This window comes from Gekko japonicus, unplaced genomic scaffold (genome assembly GCF_001447785.1).
Source record: "Gekko japonicus isolate JY-2015 unplaced genomic scaffold, Gekko_japonicus_V1.1 scaffold487, whole genome shotgun sequence".
In the NCBI taxonomy this organism is placed as follows: Eukaryota; Metazoa; Chordata; class Lepidosauria; order Squamata; family Gekkonidae; genus Gekko; species Gekko japonicus.
This window is the reverse complement of record NW_015177021.1, coordinates 1,002,969-1,024,622: the sequence shown is the minus strand read 5'-3', so window position 1 is coordinate 1,024,622 and position 21,654 is coordinate 1,002,969. Positions and strand designations below refer to the sequence as shown.

The following is a 21,654-nucleotide window of genomic DNA, read 5'->3' as shown; positions in this document are numbered from 1 at the left end:
CTGTTATTCCAGTCCCAGAGCAGTGTGACTTGGCCCAGAGACATTAATTGAAAATCCACTCTGTATTTTCATTTCAACTATTTTGTGGAGCCCATGCAAATAAATTGGCTCTCATTATCTCAAATGGGCCTTCAAGACTGTCCCATTGTTTACAATGAGTAATCCTGTCATTCCTTTCAGTGCATCCCTCTGCTGGCCATAAATATAATGCTCTGGTTCTGCTGGGCTTGCACAAGTTTCTACTGCAGAGATTCTCTGGCTTGACTTTAGTCCATTGGAAGCAGTGGCAGATAGGGCACCTTCTTTGGGGGACTCCATAAATCCTCACCAGACTTGGAGGGCTGGTTGAGGAGAGTCAACTGGAGATCCCCTGTAAGTTTGGTTTCTCTAGCCCACAAGGGAGCCATTCTACTGCATCACAAACCTAACAAACCAAACCAGTTTATTTAGCCCCTAAAAGTTCAGGACAGCTCGTGGTTCGTGAACCGGGCACCCCACGAACCATGGATCAAATCACATTTTCCTAGTTGGTGCCCATCCCTAGTTGTTTCTGTGACCCACATCCTATTTTATTGTTTATTAAATGTCTCACCTTGTTGATTGTATTAATTCACTGTGTAATCTGCCTTCAGTCCAAGTGAGAAAGGTGGCCTATAAGTAACAAAAGTAAATGAGGTGGGCATGCTGTAATTTTCTGTGGGCTTCTTATTTAAAAATATATATCAGTCTTCTCCTTAGTGATTTTATGATGGAAGCTTCATGTAAGACCATTGCCATTTACTGACATTACTTTTAACAGATTTTTACTCTGCATTGACAAACCCTGTGTTAATACTCTAGATGATGGACTATCTTATCTAAGTCTCTTGCAATGTGCCTAACAACACATGTTTTGGTAGTGGGGCAAATTATAATCACATCAAGATCAACCAGAGCTTTCTGGGGGCTTCTGCTGAATCAGCATCTTCCAAATATTTGAATTTCTCCCAGTTGAAGAGGGGGATTTGTGGTTAGGATTAGAAAAGTCAAATTCTTGAGGACAGAAATCTAGATTAAACTCCTTAGCGTATACAAGATCCATCTCCACAGCAATTAAAGAGACCAGTTGATCCTTCCATTCCTATAATTACTTTATAACCAGTATTATCTAGTTGTCTTGCAGCCAGTCACTCATTTTGTAATGTTTCTAATCAGTCCATAATTGATTGCTTTTTCTTCAGAGGGGAGATTGCAGAAGGACCTAATCAAATCATTTTCTCATAGTTGATTTCCCAATATCTCTGGATCAAGACAGGGAGTGACTGAAGGGCAGTTCCTGATTTGGGCCTCATGGGTTCTTTTGGGTAGAGGGGCTTTTCTTTGTCAGTGAAGACTCTCAACACTCTAATTCTGTAACCATTTAGCACCTCTCCTTCTGTAAATTGTAGAGAGAATCCTTTTAGAAACAAATTTTAACAAAAGCCTCTTTGCATTGTAATTTCTTGGAAAACATTAAACTTTTATTAGGTTTATTTTCCATAATGGGATCTGTAAATAGATGTCCCAGATGTTGTACTATTGCTCTCTTTAAACCCCAATATGGCATAACTCCCATATAAGGGAAAACAGGGCAGTTTGATTAGGTTGAAACACAGATTTGAATTCACAGTGTGAACCCAGATCCCTATTATTTCTTTACTGCTGATTTTTATCCTAGTTGTTTTCTTGCATCCATATGAGCAAGTGAAGTTAATAAGTCCAGTTTATTTGTGACTGTATTGAGCAGAATGTAAATCTGATGCAATGAGTCAGCACTAGTCTGAGACTATTTGTTAATCTGACTTCTTTGGCTCTTTATTGTCATTACTGCAGGGTACAGCCTTTTTCTATCCATAAATTTTAGAACAAGTTGCTACAGTTTGGGCAGAAACATCTGCATGTGGACATGTATATCTTTCACTCTATGTGTTTGTCTCTGCCCTGACCTGGCTGGCCCAGGCTAGCCCTGTCTCATCAGGTCTCAGAAACTAGGCAGGGTCAGCCTTGACTAGTAGTTGGATGGGAGACCAAGGTGGAGGCAGGTAAACCACCACTGAATGTCTCTTGCCTTGAAAACCCAACTGGGGCCCCAGTCACACGAATGGTTTTGGGCCGGGAGAGGGACGGATCAGGGCCACAGCAAACGGGCGCGATCCCACTGCAACATCTGGGCAGCGTTGCGCACCCGTCCCCGATCCGGCCCTTCCCCCGAAAAGACACAGCAAAACTAAACCACCTACCGAGGTGGTTTTTCCTGGACGGCCGTATCAAGGCCGGCATTGGGATTGCTGGCCTGTTCTTCTGCCGACGCATCCCTGGCTCCTGCCTGAACTGCGCATGCTCAGACATGTGCAGTTTGGCAGTCTCCCGTTCCCCTCCGTCACTTCCCCCAGCATCTGATCATGCCGGGGAGGGAATGCGCCGCGGCTCAGGGGATCAATGTGATCCCGCCATGGCGTGTTTCTTTAGGTGCGGCTTTAAAAAGCCACACTTTGCCCATCCCTTTCCCCCCTCCCCCCGTGTGGCAGGGACCTGGGTTGCCATAAGTCAGCTGTGACTTGACAGCACTTTCCATCACCAGCACCACCAGCATCACATTTAAGCCTCTGGGAATCTTCAGCCAAGGGATGAAAGCTAGAGATTCTCTGGGTTTTGCCTGTTTCTAAGGGGAAGGTATTTTTGTCTTCTGTGATGTACAGTTGCGTTTCTTACCCATTTTATAATATAAAGACAGGACAATATCCCAAAGTTTTGTATAGGATAACCATTTCCCTGCTTAAGTAATATTCCCACCTTGGCTGAACTTATCTCTTGGTCTAGTGTTTCAAGCTGCACTCCCTTGTAAATTAAATTTAGACTTAACAGACTTTCCATCATTCCTCCACCCTTGTAAATTAAATTTAGAATTAACAGACAAGGCAAAGATAAGGCAGTGCTCAGTACCTTTCCAAACACTGAGAGCAAGGGGGGGGGAAGTGGTTCCTTCTGTACTCACATAAGTGACAATGAAATTTTTATACTCCCAACAACCTTCCTGGCATCTCTAGCTGATTTATCTCCCAGGACTCTGGGCATCAAGGGGCTCAGTCTTCAAAAGAGAGAGTCTGCTCCTCCATAGAACGTTCAGAACAGCCGGTGAGTTGAATTCATGAAAAAGGAAATTGGCAAATAAAAAAAATACTATGTGCCTTTCCTGGTATTTCAAAAATGGATAACCAAGACTTTCTATGAAACTGCATAGATCACCATCTTGGGGTGGGGGGAGAAGATGAAACTGGATTCAAATGAATGGAAGAAACAGGGAGTCAGGGAGGGAAACCAAGTCTCCTGGTCTCTTCCCAGAGCAAAAATACATGCCTTAAGAAAAACTTGATATGATATTTTAGCATTTTACCTGCTAAATGAGATTTAAAAATTTTGAATGTTTCTTGCTCCACCCTCAACCAACATCTGGGGTTCACCTTGTCTTTTTTCTAAACTCACAGATTAATTGAAATTGGAATGGGAATCAAATACTGCGGTTCTGTGTCACCCTAGTGGGGGGCAGATAAGACGGTTTGGTTAAAAAGGACTGTTGTCATGGCTGCCAACTTCATCATGGGAAATTCTGGTACAGTTGAGAGCAGTGCCCAGGAAGGATGAAATTTAGGGAGCAGAAGGAGTTTACTGGGGATGTGATGTCATAGAGTCTGCCCTCGGAAGCTCCCATTTCCTGCAAGGGAACTGATCTCTACAGTCTGGAGATCAGTTGTAATTCTAGAAGAACTTCAGGCACCATCTTGAGGCTGGCAACCTTGGGTGTTTGTGAGTATGTGAGCAAGAGACACTGATGTGACCAGGGACATTTCTAGCATAAGAGCTAAAAACGTGTTAGCATTAAAATTAAAAAGCTTATGCTGGTAAGCAGGGGTCATTTCGTAGAAAAAGAGCTAGTGGGCTCATTAGCCTAACTCATTAGCATATGCCACACCCCCTGACATCACCGGAAGTGTGTCCTCCCCACAGCCGGCGGCGACCTCCAGCGGACACCAGCAGGGAGCTCCAGGCCCCGCCCTCCCGCACCTCACCCGGGGGGATGGCGTCCCCCCGCATCCCCCCCCAATGACCCCTGCAAGGAATTACTGAACAACTTTTAAGTGAAAGCTGGTTTTGTAGGAAGCATTAATCTGAGATAATGAATAAGGGTTAATAGATGCCAACATTAAGGAGATATTCAAGAAAAAGAAAAGGCTGACGGTATGAATTACTCCAATGCACTAATTTAATTTTTTTTTTTAAGTTATGTGCTGCACAATATAGATTCTCATTCATGAACTGACCTGTTAGGAAAACGGCACTAAATAAAGCAGGACCAGACTGTAGTTGTAATCCCGCATCTTCTAAAGAAATGTGTGTATATAGTGAGTCTTTTCTTTCAAAAAAAAAAATCTGAAAGAAACTAGAGCCTATGATTGTGGTTGTGAGAAAAATTGCCTATTGGAAACTAAAATTACAAGAGTGAGGTGCTGAGACTTTGGGCCCCAAACCCACAGGGTATCCATTTACACAAAAGTGTAATAATTTATGTAGAATAAATTCACTTTTTTAGCCTCTTGGAATGACTGTGCCAGGGAATCCTGCAGCAATAATTATAATTGGTAACATGTATTTCAATAATGCTTTGTGTGTACTCACCATTTATAATTATCTTGTCATTTTTTACAATAAACTTTTGAGGGGTTATTATTGCTGCTCCCATTTCAGGATACAGAAGTTGAAAAATGTTGACTTGCTGAAGTCACCCACTGAGTCCACAGCTCAGAAGTTATTTGAATCCTGATTTTCCAGCTCCTAAGGTTGCAGAAGTCAAGCTTCCGAACTCATCTAGTTTCAGTTTTAGCCATTTTTATAGTTGGCTGTCCTTTTATTTCCATTTGAACTGAGGTTTCTTCATTCAGCAGAGGTTTTTTTTGTTTTGTTTTAATTTAAAATCACAATATATTTTGAGCACAATTTTTATCTTTAGAGGAGTAATTCTTGTGTGTCCCATCCCCAACCCCAGTCACTGTTTATGGAAGCATATCAAGAGAAAGTTCTCTCTATTGGGTCACCACAATCTACATGCCAGAAAATGAGAATGAGAGAAAGGGTTCCTCTTTCCCTCCCCTGCAAGACCCTACAGCCTCACCTCTTTTCTTGCTTTCTTCTCTCCTTCCCACCCATCAGCCAGTCTACCTTTATCCACCCTTTAACTTCAGCTTTCCATTCTTCCCTCCCCCTGGCAGCCTTTCCCGGAGGAAACTCTGTGTGATGCCAGTCACTGAGCCAGGCTGGGTCCAGTTGTGTTGTGCCAGCTCCTGGGTGAGGTCCAGTTGCACAGTACCATGCCTTTCTCCACAGTGGGGAGATTACATCATTCTCCAGTCCTCCATTTTATACTCACAGATGGGTTAGGCTGAGATGTGTGACTGGCCCATGGTCACTCAGTGAGCACCATGGTGGAATGGTGATTCAGACCTAGGTCTCCCAGGTTCTAGTATGAAACTCTAAGCATTACATTGCACAGGCTTTCATAGCATGGCAGCCATTGAACATTAACAAACAGCTGGGCCTGAGAAAGACATGCAAGTCGAGTGGTAGCAAGTAGCCTGGTAGTTACTGGCAGACCTGGCTGCAGTTAGTCCTTCCTGGAAAGGCAAAACAGTCCTAGTAAGGGTCTTGCCTCCTCCTCCTCCTGCCTTTTACTGACAGAAACCAAGATATGAAGGCTGGCAATACTGTTCTGGTTGCCTAGCAATGGTCACAGAGAGGGCATTTGGTTTTTAAAGCTACAGGTGCTGCTTCTATAATGGGTGGGGGGTTAACCCCCAATGTATTTTGTCAGGATTTCAGATTTTTCTGCAAATCTGGGGCTTTTCTTAGGTTTGCAGAAAGATCTGCCTTGTTTGCTGATGGCTCAGGTCTCCGGATTTAAGTATCCACAGGTGGAGCCATGTTCTCTTTGTATATCAGATTTTTCCCCCTGAGTAAACCTCATTGGAGGAGAGTTATCTGGATACCATAGACCGCCAAAAAGACAAAATGGATTCTACATCAAATCAAGCCTCAATTCGCCCTGAAAGCTAAAATGACTAAACTGAGGCTATTGTAGTTTGGTCACCTCATGAGATGAATCACTGGACAATAATGCTGAGAAAAATTGAAGGCAGTGGGAAAAGAGGAAGACCTAGCATGATTTGGATTGATGCAATAAAGGAATCCATGGCTTTCGGTTTGCAAGTTCTGAGCAAGACTGTTAACAAAAGGACATTTGGAAGATCATTAAGTCATAGCATCACAATAAATTGAAAATGAGTTGATGGCACATAACACACAAAACCCTCAAATGGTCTTTACTTATCCATTGTCATAGAAATTGTTGCCTTGATTATTCCATGTTTCCCAAGGGGAGAACAGTAAAATGGGAAACTGTCCTTGGGTTAAATAAAGAAGAGAGACGTAGACTTCATTTAGTCTTAGTGAATCAGGTTTTTTTCACTTAGTGGAATATAAATATGTGATAAAAGGTTAGTGGCTACTCTGAATTAAGCATCAGCTTGTAACTGAGTTACAGATAACACATGTTATGTTTTAAAATCCACCAAATAAATTTAGATGTGGAACAAAAGGTTAAAAGTTGCAGATATTCCCTCCCTACCATGATGTCGACATTCCTGGAAAAATCATCTCTCTACCCTTAAGTGACAGAAACTACTTCAGGGTTAGTCTGTGTGTGAAAAACATGCTGCCTGAAGACTCATGAACCCAAGAAAAAAATATTTAATAGGTCACTCCTCCTTGATTTATTAAACATTAAAGAGAGCTCAGAAGTGAGGGTGGGTTTGGACAGCACTCCAGCTGGTGATCTGCCTGTGGAAAACAGCATATACTTATACTTGGGTTACTTAATTCTACCTGCAATCAACTGATGAATCCAGAGGGTGCGGTGTGGGCAGAGCAGGTGATAAGAGCACTGTCCTTGGTGCCTACAACCTTCCTGCAGCCTACAATACTGCAGTATACGCCGACAGTATTTTATACTTCGGTGTGGCCACTCATCGTCTGAAGTGGATAAGTAATCTCAAGATGCTTGTAGTGGGCCATAAGATTTTTGAACTTAGCTGGGAGCGAACAATTTATGTTTGTGCTGGCCTTCCGCACTGGTGATTGAAATTCATTCACTCCTGCTTTGGGGGCAATGGCATAAGTGTTAGCCAAATTGCTCTAAATTGTTATCAATATTGGGGAATTATGAATTATTATTAATAAGCCATCGGCAAAGGGAGCTTTCACCTGTATATACAGAGGTTGCCACTTATCCAGAGCACTAGTAACAGACAAGCAGGCTGATATTAGTTCAAATCAATGTCTTTTACTGTATTTTATACACATTGAAATATTACACAAACATACACACAATTATACAGGGCTAAGAAACTTAGAGAGATTGGGATAGCACATTTGCTTTAGCAGGGGTTTTGTTGGTTTGGCAACACTTTTACCTGATCCTGTAGAGATGAAGTCTTCCAAATGGAAAAATAAGGGAATACTAGAAAAATGGGAATTATGCTAGGAAAAGGAAGCATGCAGACTGAACCAGCAGAAAGCACGTGGAGACTTTGGCTGCAGTTCCAGAGTCTTGAGGCAGGGTGGGGTGACCAGATGGCCACAAGTTTCAAGAAGCAGAGATTATAGAGGTCGTTGGGGGGGGGGAGAGCACGAGAGCGAGCACATGGCTGGGTGTCCCTTTTAAGGGGAGGGCTTGGGGGGTTGTGCCAGGCTGGTCACATGTCTTGGCCCACCTCCTACTAGTCCATCCCAAAAACATGCTATTGGCCGGCAGGAAGAGGGGAGGGGAACTAAGCAGTGGTCAATATTGAGAGCTAGTAACTTGGACTGGAGAGTGGCAACTGGATGAAGAGGGTATGAGTCACCAAGCTAGGGGTATTGTTTCTTGATGGGCTTAGAACCTGTTGATGGGTGAGAGATTAGTTTCCAAGCAACCATGTGTAGAATCAGTTACGTGCAGTCTTGCAGGTAGATGAGGGAGGTTGCCTGCGTGTGACAGAGGGAGCTCCTCGTGGCATTCGGAGCTCTTTGTCCTTGTGCCATGGCATGGCGTCTGAGGCTTTGTGCAGGCTTATGGAACTGCTTCATCTCACAGCAGGCAAGAGGGCAGATAACCTTGAAGAACCAACTGGAACAGCAACTGGAAGATTTTCTTCTCTTAGGTGTGCATTCTCAACTGGCATCACATTGGGTCACCAAGCAATACAGCCCCTTAAGCATATGTTTGCACAGTCCATTTTATCACTTATGGGTTATAAAGTCCATAAGAGCACATTAAGTGCCTTGCAGGGCAACATTTGTATGCTTCTAAACTTTTTTGAGTGCTTATATTTTTCCTTCAAACAGATTCAAGTTTCACAGGAAACTTTTCTAAACATACACTTGGCTATTTTAAATCTGTGTTATTATTTCAATCATGGAAATAAAAGACCTGTAGTATTTAACTTTGGTCCTGATCACCCGCAGTGTCCTGAGAATGTGCTAGGTTAACCATGCATTTCCCCCCTTCCTTTAGTTAAAAATAAAAACAAATGGCTCAAGCAATCCTATTGAATTGTGAGAAAGCAATACGAGAGGGTTCTGTATATCTGTACGCTTTACTGGACCTTTTGTCTTTGTAAAAATAAATCAGTGTGAGCTGGAAAGTTTTGTAGGTTGAGCCAAGCCAGAACCAAACAAGAGATCCAGCTTGGCTCTGTGATTGCTGGTATAAGCCAAGCTATTAAACTGAGCTATATACCCTCATGGAATGAGGGGGAGAACACCAGGGAGAGAGACTTGCTTTAGTGGTTTCTCTGGTTGTTTACATGCAGTGACAATGCAGACCCAATCCAGCTGATTAGTTTCCACCCACTGAATGTTCATACAGAGCACTCACACCATGTTGCCTTAACAGTTTCTAAAACTGTGGCTGACCCAAGCTCATTCTCATTCAGCTACAAGGAAATACAGAATAAGCTTGCCTTCAAGATGAGCAACTTAGTTGCATTTTTGTTCTCCTAAGCACAGGCAAGGTGATGTGTGCAGCTCCTGAAATACTTAATTTACTTAGCCAATTCTAGTCCCGTCATCCTCAAACTGTTCATGAGGAGCTATGTTTGAGAACTGCAGCCTTTCACCCTAATGAGATTTCTTCTTATGGGAGTAGAAGTTCTACTGAGATCCTGTCTCCTTAGGAACTACCCCTTAACAGAGGCAACAGGTACCCCTGTATACACATTCTTCTGTGCACACATTGTATCTTATACAGGGCTCTAGATCAGCACTTTCTTCCTTTTTTGCTAGGGGGCAATCACTGTGCTTCTTAGGCCCCTGACACACGGGCCGGATATTACGGGGGGGAGGCATGGCTAATTGCCCCGGCACGGTTTGATCTGCGATTACGCGATCCGACATGCCGGCGGCACACCACGGGTCTTTCCCTCAGTGCCGGCGGGTAAACGAGGGTGGCAATCACACGACGATCCTGCAGTGCGGCAAAGAAGTGTCGCGGCGCGATCACACAAGCAATGGCTAGGCACCGCTGCCGTGACAAACTGGGTCATTTATTTTTTTAAGCCGAAACGGCACTTTTGCCTTCCTCTTTGTGCGCATGCGCCGTTGGGTGCTTGTGCGCATCTTGTGGAGACTGGGGGGGAACCCTGTTTGCGAAGGGACATGGGCGGGCGCCGGATGCCACCACCAGAAACGCGATCAGACGCCAGCCCTTGCCCCGCGGTTTCCGGAAACTAGTACCTCCGAGGTACTAGTTTTTAACTCCGCATCTTCGGCGGGAAGCCTCAGGTTCGCCACGGGAACTCTATGCTTTCCAGATCTTGCAGTGTGATCGCGCCCGGAAAATCCGCCTATCTTCCGTCTCAGTAGCGTGGCTAATGCTCCGTGTGACCGCAGCCTTCGTATTTGTGCTTTCTTATGTTTTAAATTATTGTAAATGTGGTGTGAGAGAGAAGGTCTTCCAGACAAGATGGTGCTGTATGTACCTAAGACATCCAAGAGACAGAACTCCCTCAGCAGTAGCTTATAAAGTGAAACAACAACAACTAAAAATAAACCACTTACGGGTATCTTGGAACATGAGAAGCCATGCAATAGATATGACTCATTCTTCCTACTTACTGTACTTCTCCATATATTTCAATATCAAACTTCTACATTTCCCTTCCTCCACTATGGGGACAGCCTGTATATCTTGCCATGGAGTGAGACAGAGGTCAAAGGAGAATACCACAGAACACAACACACATGACAGTTGTATTCCTTTTCTCCCTGTTAGTTGTTTTAATGAAGTTTCCCTGCCTTTTTTTTTGCCAAAAATAACAGAACCCAAATTAAACTCAAACTAGGATTGACAGCTGTGGGTTTGGGAAGGGGGATGTTAACTGAAGACCCATTCTGAGGTTATCTTTATAGTGTGAGAGCTGTTCAACTGCTGAAGTAATGTCAGAAACTCTGGGCCTCATGGGAAGAATCCACAATGTGGTGGCTTCCCATGACAGAATCACCACTCCTGAAATTGTGTCAGTGCTAACAAGGCAAGGCGCCTCTCCAGTTATCACAGATTCTGGGGGGCTGGTGATTATTAACGCAGTATATAGTGCAGCTCCCACACCACAAAGACATGACAGGCTCTGAGAGTAAAGAGAACTAAGGCATGTGGGTGAAGCAGAGGGAGCTATTGAGCTTCCTTTCTTCTCCAATTCCATAGCTTCAGAAGCCATTTAGTCATATCTATTAGAAACCTGTCTGCCAGAAAGTAACAATAACACCAGAGCATTGTGGCTCTAATGCTCATCTTGGCCAGCTGCTCCAGAAGGATATTGAGTTGGATCCCACTGTCCTCTAAGGAGATTTTCTTCAGCCTAAGGAGCCTTCCTTCATCTTAATAGGCTCTTCCCCCAACAAAAGAACCACTTAAGTTGAAGGAAAGCTTATTAGACTTGAGGAAGGCTTCCAAATTTGCTCAGTGGAGTGGTCACATAGGGATAGGACTCACCCAACTTTCACCAATGATATCAAAAGCTGATGAGAGATACAAGAGAATCAAAAGGGCTGCATTTCCCTTGTCTGTCTCCCAGCAAAGAGTCAATCAGGTGACCAAGGTAGTTGAAGTACCAAAATCAGTCCAGAAGCTGGATTCAAATGGAATTAGCTAATCCATTTCATCTAAGAAACCTGGAGTTTGTCAGCCTCCAGCACGCCATCTCACACAGTGCAGGTATATTTGCTGTCAACCAACAGTAGTTCCCTATAGCCTGCACCTGCATAATTAGTGTCCAGGAATGGGCTTCACACCTGTCTATTTCAATGATGGCTACAGTGCCTGCTCATTTCGTGAAGCATTCACTGACTCATGAAATCAAATGAGCAGTTCCATCCATCTAAATGTTATAAGCCATGAGACACAAAAGTTGAATTAAGATGTGTTAGACCAGGGAGCTTGTCAACCTCCACAGCTGCAATAACTGAAAATCATTCAAGTAACTGCAGTTAAGGAGTGCTCTGATAACATTCTGGAATTGTTTTGCAGAAATAGTGGCATTGAAGTCATGACATATATGAGTAATTATCCACAAAATAACTAACAAACATGTCACATTTAGCTACTGATTTTTCTGACTCTACGCAGTCATCAAGGGCCAGGCATCTCCTTCACCATCCAGAATATCTCAGCTAGATGGGTGTGCACTGATGCAATGATGGCAGAAAAATATGAACAGTTTGCTACCGTCATTGCCACAGAGTAGGCATCTGTTTGTCACAAGTTTTTCTCCTGTTGTGTTCTAGTCATCTGCCTGTCTGCTTCATTGAGCCTAGCTCTTCAGTAAACCATGAGCAGAATGGGCTCTGTGAGATGGCAGAGGGCACCTAGGACAATCATGACCTGACTCATCCCCCGATGTTAGGTGTTGATCCAGTTCATCAGCATGCCTGCCATATCAGCAAGAAAATCCCCAAGGGCCATGAGGAACCCATCTGGGTCCATCTGTCTGCAAAGATGAACCATCTTACAGAAGTTCCAAGTTTGTGTGAGCATAAACTCCACCAAGTGATGGTCATTCCATGGCAAATGAGTTACAGAAATGTTCACCAATGAACCTTACAGCATTTGTTGTATATCAAAAACTAAATAAAGTATAGAACCTACCACATGTTTGGGGACCCTAATGATTTGGATAGCCCTATGGCTGACACGGGGAACTTGACCCCAGAGTGGCCTCAGCATGGATGTTGTAAGTCCCCAAGGGGTACAAGGTAATATATATGAAACAGTTTGAACACTGAATTCACTACATAAATTTGAAGTATTTGTTGTTGTTGTTGTTGTTCAGTCGCACAGTCGAGTCCGACTCTTCACGACCCCATGGACTAGATCCCGCCAGGCCCTCCTGTATTCCGCCGTCCTCTGAAGTTTGCTCAATTTCATGTTCGTTGCATCGATGACACTGTCTAACCATCTCATCCTTTGCCATCCCCGTCTTCTTTGACCTTCAATCTTTCCCAGCATCAGGGTCTTCTCCAGTGAGTGCTCCCTTCTCATTTGGTGGCCAAAGTATTTGAGCTTCAGTTTCATCATCTGGCCTTCCAGGGAACAGTCAGGGTTGATTTCTTTTAGGATTGACTGAAGAGTCTTCTCCAGCACCATAGTTCAAACGAATCTATTCTTGGCGCTCGGCCTTCCTTATAGTCCAACTCTCTCAGCCATACATGACTACTGGGAATACCATTGCTTTGACCATGCAGACTTTTGTTGGCAGGGTGATGTCTCTACTTTTTATCATGCTGTTTAGGTTCGCCATCGCTTTCCTCCCAAGGAGCAGGCATCTTTTAATTTCATGGCTGCAGTCACAGTCTGCGGTGATCTGGGATCCCAGGAACGTGAAGTCTGTCACTACTTCCACGACTTCCCCTTCTATTTGCCAAGAAGTGATGGGGCCGGATGCCATGATCTTAGTTTTTTTGATGTTGAGCTTCAAGCCCACTTTTGCGCTCTCCTCTTTTACCCTGAGCAAGAGGCTCTTAAGGTCCTCTTCACTTTCTGCCATTAGAGTGGTATCGTCTGCATATCTGAGGTTGTTGATCTTTTCCCCAGCAATCTTAATTCCCACTTGTGATTATCAACACATAATACTGTGTCTATACATAAACATCAGTTCAGTGTGAATCACATGCTTTGCTTGTCCGAAGTCCCACATTCAGTCCACATTCAGAGCCAGTTTGGTGTAGTGGTTAAGAGTGGTGGACTCTAACCTGGAGAACTGGGTTTGATTCCTCACTCCTCCACATGCAGCTAGCTGGGTGACTTTGGATCAGTCACAGTTCTCTCAGAGCTGTTCTCTCAAGAGCAATTCTCTCAGAGCTCTCTCAGCCCCACCTACTTCACAGGGTTTCTGTTGTGGGGAGAGGAAGGGAAGGAGTTTGTAAGCTGCTCTGAGACTCCAAATGAAGGGTGGGGTATATATCCAGCTCTCCTCCTCTTCCTCCAGGTCTCCTGCATGAGACCCTTTAAAGCTTCTCTCAGTCATGGTAGACAATGCTAAGCTAGGTGGACCAATATTAACGACTCAATATAAGATAGAATAAAGTTAGAATCCAGACCAACATGGCTATCCACTTTGATCTTTCAGTATAAGATAAGTTACATATGTTTGTGCACAGGAAATGCTGTAGAGAAGCACTACAATAATGGATGTATAACCAAATAGTTATTTACACATCTCTGTGAATGAGCCTGAATTCAAGAGACTACTGAAAACTGGACGAAACATTTATCTGTGACTTTATAGAAAACATTTGTCTATCCCAAGAGATCTAGCAAAAGATGTGCACAGTCTTTATTAACAGAAAAACAATAATTTGGCACAAAAAAAGAATTGATGCTTGCACCCAAAATTTCACTGAGACCTCCACCAGGATTTTTTAAGAACAAGTCATGAACAGCATCTTTTTTTAAAAAAAAAAATCTCCTGAAGACTTGCTGATTCTGTGGATTGTAAAATCTCTGCTTGCATTAGTCAGGTTGAAGTAATACAAATATACAGAGCGTTTTTCTGGCTTGCATTGCTTCGTGGACTGATTTGGGTCATTTTGGAAAGAAATGCTAGCAAAAGAATGCTTAAATAAACAAACACTTGAATCAAGCGATTCTCCCCCCCCCTTTACAAAGGAAAAAGAAACATTGCCTTGGTCTGTATGTGTTTCTTAGTAGTAGTACGAATGAAATACTGAGCAACTAGTGGTTTTGTTAGAGTGGCAAACAAATCAATTTGTTGTACTTCAGTCCTGCTCCAGTCACTGCTCAGCAGCACTTAACTTAAGAATCCTTATTGATAATGGCATTGGGATATTTTGGCTGATGTGTGTGTCTATTGCTGGAGACAAATACATGATGGATCTTTTGGCATAGAGATTGCGGATCATTGCCACTTTCCCCTCCCCCAATAGCCCGAGAAAGTTGATTTTTGGAGTCAAAGGATTTGTGTGGACAAATAGCCTTGTGCGTTGGTTGAGAAGGGCTCCAACCCACCTCTCCTCTCTCACACACAGGTGTATCTCCCTTGTTGCAATAGGTATGAGACTGATTTCTCCCTCTACCTCAATGCAGTCCCTGACCTGCATGATTATTACTCTATGTGGGTCCCATCACCCTGGGGTCACAAGGGGCTGCTGGTATGAACGTATCATGGCAAAGATTCATGGCTGGTGAAGTTTGCTGTGGCAAATGGCAGTTGTTAGTTTGTAATGTGTCACTGAATATTTGTGTTGCAGAAGAAACATAATTACTTCACAGTAGGGCCTATCAGTGGGCCCCTAGTTAAGCCCTCAGGCTTCAACATCTGCTCTACCTCATCAGCTGCTGGTACTGTTTGTGTCACTTTGTTGTCTATGCCCAGTCAACATTTAAGCACATTGTGTTATAAATGCAGCAATTAGCTAGTTCTGTCTGACCTTCTGAATTTGTTCTTTCTTTCCTCAGGATTGCCCTCCGGAATCAGGTGATTTCCGTACCCAGCAGTGTTCAGCACATAACGATGTCAAGTATCAGGGACAGTTTTACGAATGGCTTCCTGTCTTTAATGATCCTGACAACCCATGCTCATTAAAATGCCAGGCCAAAGGGACAAGTCTTGTTGTGGAACTGGCACCTAAAGTCTTGGATGGCACCCGATGTTACACTGAGTCACTAGATATGTGCATCAGTGGCTTGTGTCAGGTAAGGGCAGAATTCTTGTGTTGCTTTTCCTCTTTTCTGTACATTTTCCTTTCCCTTTGTTCTTTACTTCTACACTCACAGTCTGTTATCTTATTTGTAGGCATTTGTAAACATCCGCCAGTTCAACTCATCTCCTCAGTTATGAGTGTGGAGCCGATTGTTTGGCAAGCTGTTCAGATGTGTCCAGATTAATTTAGATGTACCATTTGTATGGTTATGATGCTTTCTTATAGAATTACAGTGCTTTTTCACAGCCACCACCATTCATCTGTCACCTGCTTCGAATTTTATTAAAAGGCACATAATTAAAAGAAAACAAATTCAGGTTGAGATTTTTCAACTGAGGTTTACTACTAATGTACCAGATAAACTTGCCACCATTTCTTATGCTCGTTTCTTGAATAGATAGCCTTGACTGCACAGGTGCAAAAAGCAGGTAGTGCAATCCAGCCAGTACTGGTCATCGAAAGGATACATCTGATTGCACAGATGGAAAAAGGGGATAAACTGCAAGCATCAATGCGAAAGGACACTTTAATGACCAGACTATCAGGGGATACATGCCTCAATAGACAATAGAGAAAGCTTAGTTCTCACACTGGGCAAAGGCTGCTGCAAAGTGCATTGACTTGGCCATGTCAGGCACAAAGCTGCCTGACAGCCTCAACTGTTGTGGTAAAAAACTGCTATCTGATCAGGAGTCTACCTTGTGTGTAGTTGTAGTGTGTAGATGCAACTAGCAATCATTGAGCAAAAGCAGTAACTATTCAAAACGAAAGCAACATTGATAAAAACTAGCTATAAATCCTTTTATATATGATGGACACCTGGTGCCTGAAAGATATTAGCATAGGCACCAGGAGAACCTGTGAAAGGCCAGTGAAAGGAAAGTGAGGGGAAAAGGCATTGAACTGATGCATGTCTGTCACTTCTTGCACAAACCAGAAGTAATGTTTTGACATTGGAGGGAAAGCACCCCCAGTCAGGATCAATGCTCCCTCTAAGCTGTGAAGTCCTGTGAGCAAAAACTCTACTTTGTGAGCTACTGGCATTAAAGTTGTGAGCCAGTGATTTGGCTACTGCATAAATTAGTTTGCTTGGAACCATCCTTCCTGAGCTAAGGCAAAAATGTGTGAGCCGGAGGCTTAAAAACTGTGAGCTAGCTCACACTAACTCAGCTTAGAGGGAACACTGGTCAGGATGTCTCTTCTGGATTTCACCAGAAGTGACATCAGCATGTCAGTCCCCACCCCCAAAATGCCTCTGGGGGTTGCGGCCTGCGGCCTGGTAACCCTATTAATAAAGTTCTCTGCCAAAGGTAGACACTGAGGGAAAAACATATTGTTGAAGTTTGTGGATGAGCATTTCCCACCTGTGGGTTGGTAGAGACAGAGCTGAGGGAATCCGCTCATCTCTAGAAGTGATCTCTACAATCAGCGTGCCAGGACAGAGAAGACCCTCTCCTGTAGCCATTCATTGTTGACTCTGACGAAGATCTGAATTGATAGCTGGATTCCTGATTGATACATGAATTATAATACAATTGTGTTTCTACAGAGTTATTTCTTCTAAACCTCAGTCTCATCAGGTTTTGGCTATGTAAATATGAATCTGTACCAAATCACTGGATTTAGAAAAAAGAAAACTTTGGATCCATACTTCTCTGAACTTTACCATGGGTCCACTTCCAAGTTTCACAGCTCTGCCCATCCATAATCCTGCATAATTCTTGACATTTTATTAACATTTGCGCTGAATTTCCTTTCTCTTTCTTTGGTTTGTTTTCCCCCCAGCTCTCTTTCTCGTCAGTGTTGTGGTCTGACCTGGCACATGTCTTTATTGTTAAGGGAGATGTTTAAGCTAAATGGAATGTGACGTACGGTGTAGCCTCACTTATCTCAGCTTGTCTGTTAATTAACTGAAACAGGGACATGTCTCTCGGTTTCATCAGAGGACATAATGGCCTTTCTGAGAAGCAACCTTTATATATTCAGGGAACCCCATTATTGGCTGCAGTGCAACTTATTAATGAGAGACTCTGGGGGCTATGGGTTGTTTTTTATTGTTTTTTAAAGAAACACTATTATTTGTCCAATATGCTGTAGTTTAGGACAAGATGTGAATTTGGATTGTTCTCTAGTATCACACAACTAACAAGCTATTTGCCAGATCATATTGGATTGAAGCCGGACTGCCTTTAGGTCCAACTGCTGCAAGCCACACCTTTCTGAGAAAAGCCTTTCCTCAGAAACCTGCTAATAAAGAACACCCACCATCAAAGGACATATAATTATTTTCACGCGTTTCTGTTTAAGGAGGAATAGAGCATATGCGGGGACTAGTGTAGGAATAGTGTAGGAATGGTGTTTTATGGATTCCCATGCCATTCCCATTTGGAAGGTAGTGCAACTTGGTTTCTGTTAGAAATACCACATTAGAGTACTTGACTATTTTCTAAAAATGCAGAATTAGCCATTTTCCTGATGTGAGTTCTGAACTCACTGTGGTCTATCATAGCTGTGCTTCCCTCTGGTTTGAGAAGCTCACTCTGGCTGGAGAGTTGACACTTGGGGACTGCCATCCTATATGTTATGACCTTCCCAGGCATATACACCTTTAGATATTCAGGGAATGCGGAGGCCCAATAAAGTCCTAGATGTTCTCTACTGTTCCAAAGAGCCTCTTCAGCAATGGATCAGCAGAACTACTAGAGCATCCATGGAGGAACCTTTGATCCAAATGTGACTGAATGCATTTTCTGTGGCTGTGATGAGACTCAAGTGAGCTTACTATCCCATCACCATTGTATGGGCATGAAGCAATTCAGCTGAGCTGTTCCAAGCTTTTGCATTTGTCCCCAGACCATTTTGAGGCTGACTGTGATGTGTTCGCTAGGCAGTATGCAGATGAATTCACACTAGCATAACCTAGACCCCACTCATTCAACAGTTCATTCCCAGAACGTCATTAGTGTGCTGTTCAGTCAGTATTGTGTGGATGAATTTCAGTTATTGTAACCTGAGGATTTAGACTAACTGCTTAGAGGAATCTAGCCTGCCACATCAATGCTCGACCCATGTTCTTCATGGCCACTTATATCAAGATGGATGGAGGGAATTGCTCAGCTGAATATAGGAAGTAGTCAATCCTTCTTTAAAGACTGCCTCGATGGAGGCAGTGCTGATTGCCTTGACAGAGAAGCTACTCTTGAAAAAGACTTGAACCCCAAATGATGTTAACTACCATCTTGTAGTGAATATTTTCTTTTGTGGCAAAACACTTGAATTAAGTGGTCGCTTAGCAATGCCAGGGTTTCTCAGATAAAATGACAATCTAGACCTATGTCACTCTGGCTTTGGGGCCTAGTTTTCAAACCAAGACCACCTTGTTCACTCTGGTAGACACCTTCACTAGTGGAAGGACCAGGGCAGTGGCAACAATGTTAAGCTTTTTTAGGGTTCTGAGAATTCTGATATCATGAAACTATTGTATCCGCCTAACCCATCTGGGTACTCAAGCACCGTGCTAGTTTGGTGTAGTCGTTAAGAGCGGCGGACTCTAATCTGGAGAACCGGGTTCAGTTCCCATGTGATCATTTTTGTTCCACACTGTCGTTTTTGTAACTCATTTGTCCCTATTGCTTCAGGGCTCCCCCCCCCCCAATGAGTTTTGCTCTCTCTACTAGTCCCAGAGGGAGCAAAAAACCTATGGAAAAGGGAGGGGGACCCAAAGCAATAGGGACAAAAGAGTGACAAAAATGACAGTGTGGAAGTAGCCATTGTCTCCAGGGTAAAAGGCACGGAGCCCACTATTGTTAGTTTTTCCACACCAGTAACCACGTTAAACTCTGTTATGACTGCTAATCCTGCCACTCCGTGATCTGCTGCTTGGACCAGCACAGATCTGCACAGGGCTTGTGTGGCTTGGAGGTGTTAGGCATGGAATCAGCATGCCTGAACTAAAAATATTTCCTCAGAAAGTGTCTTAAGAGTCTGTAATTGTTCCCCAATTCTTTGCCTGAGCTGACTCCAGGATTACATCATTTACCCTCAGGCCTACATTTCAAAACCTCCCAGGGGCATTGCTTTTTCACGGATCTGGGAAAATGCAACCTCTAAACATCACAGCTGTATATTAAGCATGAAGTCCCAGGCAACGCTCCAAGCTAACTATATATCTATCAGCAATTATGATGATACCACCAGCAACTATACAATGTGTTGTGTCCGAGGGAGGTGAAAATGTGTTTTCACTAAAATGCTTGACACTTAAAGTTGGTGGGGTTGTTTAATACCTAAAGAAAGCAAAACATGTTTTTAAAACTAGCTTGTTGTCAGACCCACAGTGAACTGTGACACGGGAAACATATAAAAATATACTAAACCTTGCAAAAAAAAAGTTCAGTTATAGAACACTACAAGAGGGGATCCGCAACAAAATGTTGCATAATGTGTTGTGACTTGTTTTAACTTGTAATTGCTGGTTACCTACTTACCTACCTACCAGCCCGCCTTCCTTCCTCCTCCTCTTTTTCTTCCTTTTCCAAAGATCATAGTCTGGCATTTATATTCTATGCATGTAAGCAAACCCATGAAAGACAAAGAAAGTGAAGAAGGGGAAGAGTGAAGGAAAGAGAGAAGAGCAAGACTCTTATTGTGCCTAAAATGGGGAGCACAGTTTTGAGCACGGGGTGATAATGTCTCTATAGGCACAAATCAGACCTTTTGGGAACAGGATGTTTGGATAAAGAGAATCCACCTAGAGGTCCCCTCCCCCTCCCCCACCGTCACCCAAACCCATCCCTCACCCCAGCGCAGAGCGGTTAATGGTTATAAATGCCAAGACCGTTATTACTGAACGCCCCAATGGCTGACTTTGCCTGGGTTCTCCTCCTTGTTCTCACCGGGTTCCAGCAGGCTCACACCCCCACCCTTATGTGACCTGGTTGCTGCATGACCCATTGTCATCCCCACCTCCTGCTCCTTTTACTGGGAGAGAAGATGCAGCCAGCCTAGAGTTGGAATCCCAGTAACAGCCAACCAGAGTCAGGAAGAGTCTCTTTTTCCAGATATGACCTTGCCAGTATTTCCCAGTCACTTGGAGCATTTGGGAATGCAGTGGGGGGGGGGCTATATGATTTTGTAAGCCCTTTTCTGACATATACATACACTGATGCACAAACACTGAAAGAGGTCTTATGCTAGCCCCACAGACAGATGAGTAGTAGGGGAAGGTGGTGGCTGCAGTCCAGAGAAACCCCACAGTTTAAAATGAATCGTTGTTATCAGATCTCTGCAGTTTTAATAGCATTCCCATGACTAAACTAATATAACTCAGCATTACAGCTGATTTATGCAATACCACTGTGGTCAGGATGAAGTGTCAAAGAGCAGCGTTGCTTAGTGGGGGAAGCTGCACTTGAAGCCTCCACCATCCCCACCCTATTGGCATTCCAATGCAGTGAAAGAACTGGCCAGGCTGACCCACCCCTGGGCAAAAACCTTCTGTTCCAGACTTCTTTGCAAAGGGTGATGGAAACACTCGCTGGCTCTAGCATCTAGTATCTGAGAAGGAAGTTTGGCACACACTCACGCTCTTGCATTCTTCAAAGAAAAAGAGTTTTCCTCCCTGCCCACTCTGTGTTTTTTTTCTGTTTCTTTCTATCAGTAAACCTAAAACTAATTGGCTGGGAGGAGGCAGGGGAAAGAGGGAAGAGCAGAGGCACTGGGAACGTCTCTCACCTGCTCTGGTTTTCCCTGAGGGGGGTGGAGTGTGTGTGCGCTTCCTTCTTGCAAAGTGGAAGGAGCGGCCCGAGCACAGTGAACAGAGCCAAGAGCTGCTGCAGTTTGCTTTAAAGTGCTTTTAAAATCACAACGTTGTCTGTTGGAGGCTTGAGCGTTCAGTGGAGGGGGCATGGCCATGGGGAGGACTCTGCAATCAGAACAACAGGAGAGAGAGGGACAGGGAGAAAAGGCTCCTCCTCCTCTGCCTTGGTAAGTCTGTTCTCTGTGCAGCCACAGTGAATGCTGTTTTACTTTTTCTGCAGACCTGGAGAGTGACCCACGTGTGCAGGATAATCTCTTTTGCCTCCATGCAGCCCCAATCTGCAGAAATACGTATCTGCATAAAGAGGGGACCCTTGGCTATTAGTATATTGATGAAGTTGCTTGCAGGGGACCCAGTACATAATATGTATAACTATTGTCTTCCAATCACAAATTCTGGATTTTTAGCACAGAGAATGCTCATTTTTAAACATTCATACCCTTAGGGTTATAGAGGAAAATGAGAAGATGTGGATTATAATTTCCACAGGCTCAGAAATCATGTTGTGCTTC

General features: G+C 43.7%; 1 protein-coding gene across 1 annotated transcript in view; it reads left to right on the top strand.

The window, feature by feature from the left end:
- ADAMTSL1 (ADAMTS like 1) overlaps positions 1 to 21,654 on the top strand; it is a gene marked incomplete at its 5' end in the record, with an annotated part of 302,880 nt that overhangs the window by 42,845 nt on the left and 238,381 nt on the right. The window contains one exon of the mRNA XM_015427776.1: positions 15,080 to 15,316. Within this exon, the coding sequence (XP_015283262.1) occupies positions 15,080 to 15,316 (237 nt within the window). The remainder of the gene's footprint in view (positions 1 to 15,079; positions 15,317 to 21,654) is intronic.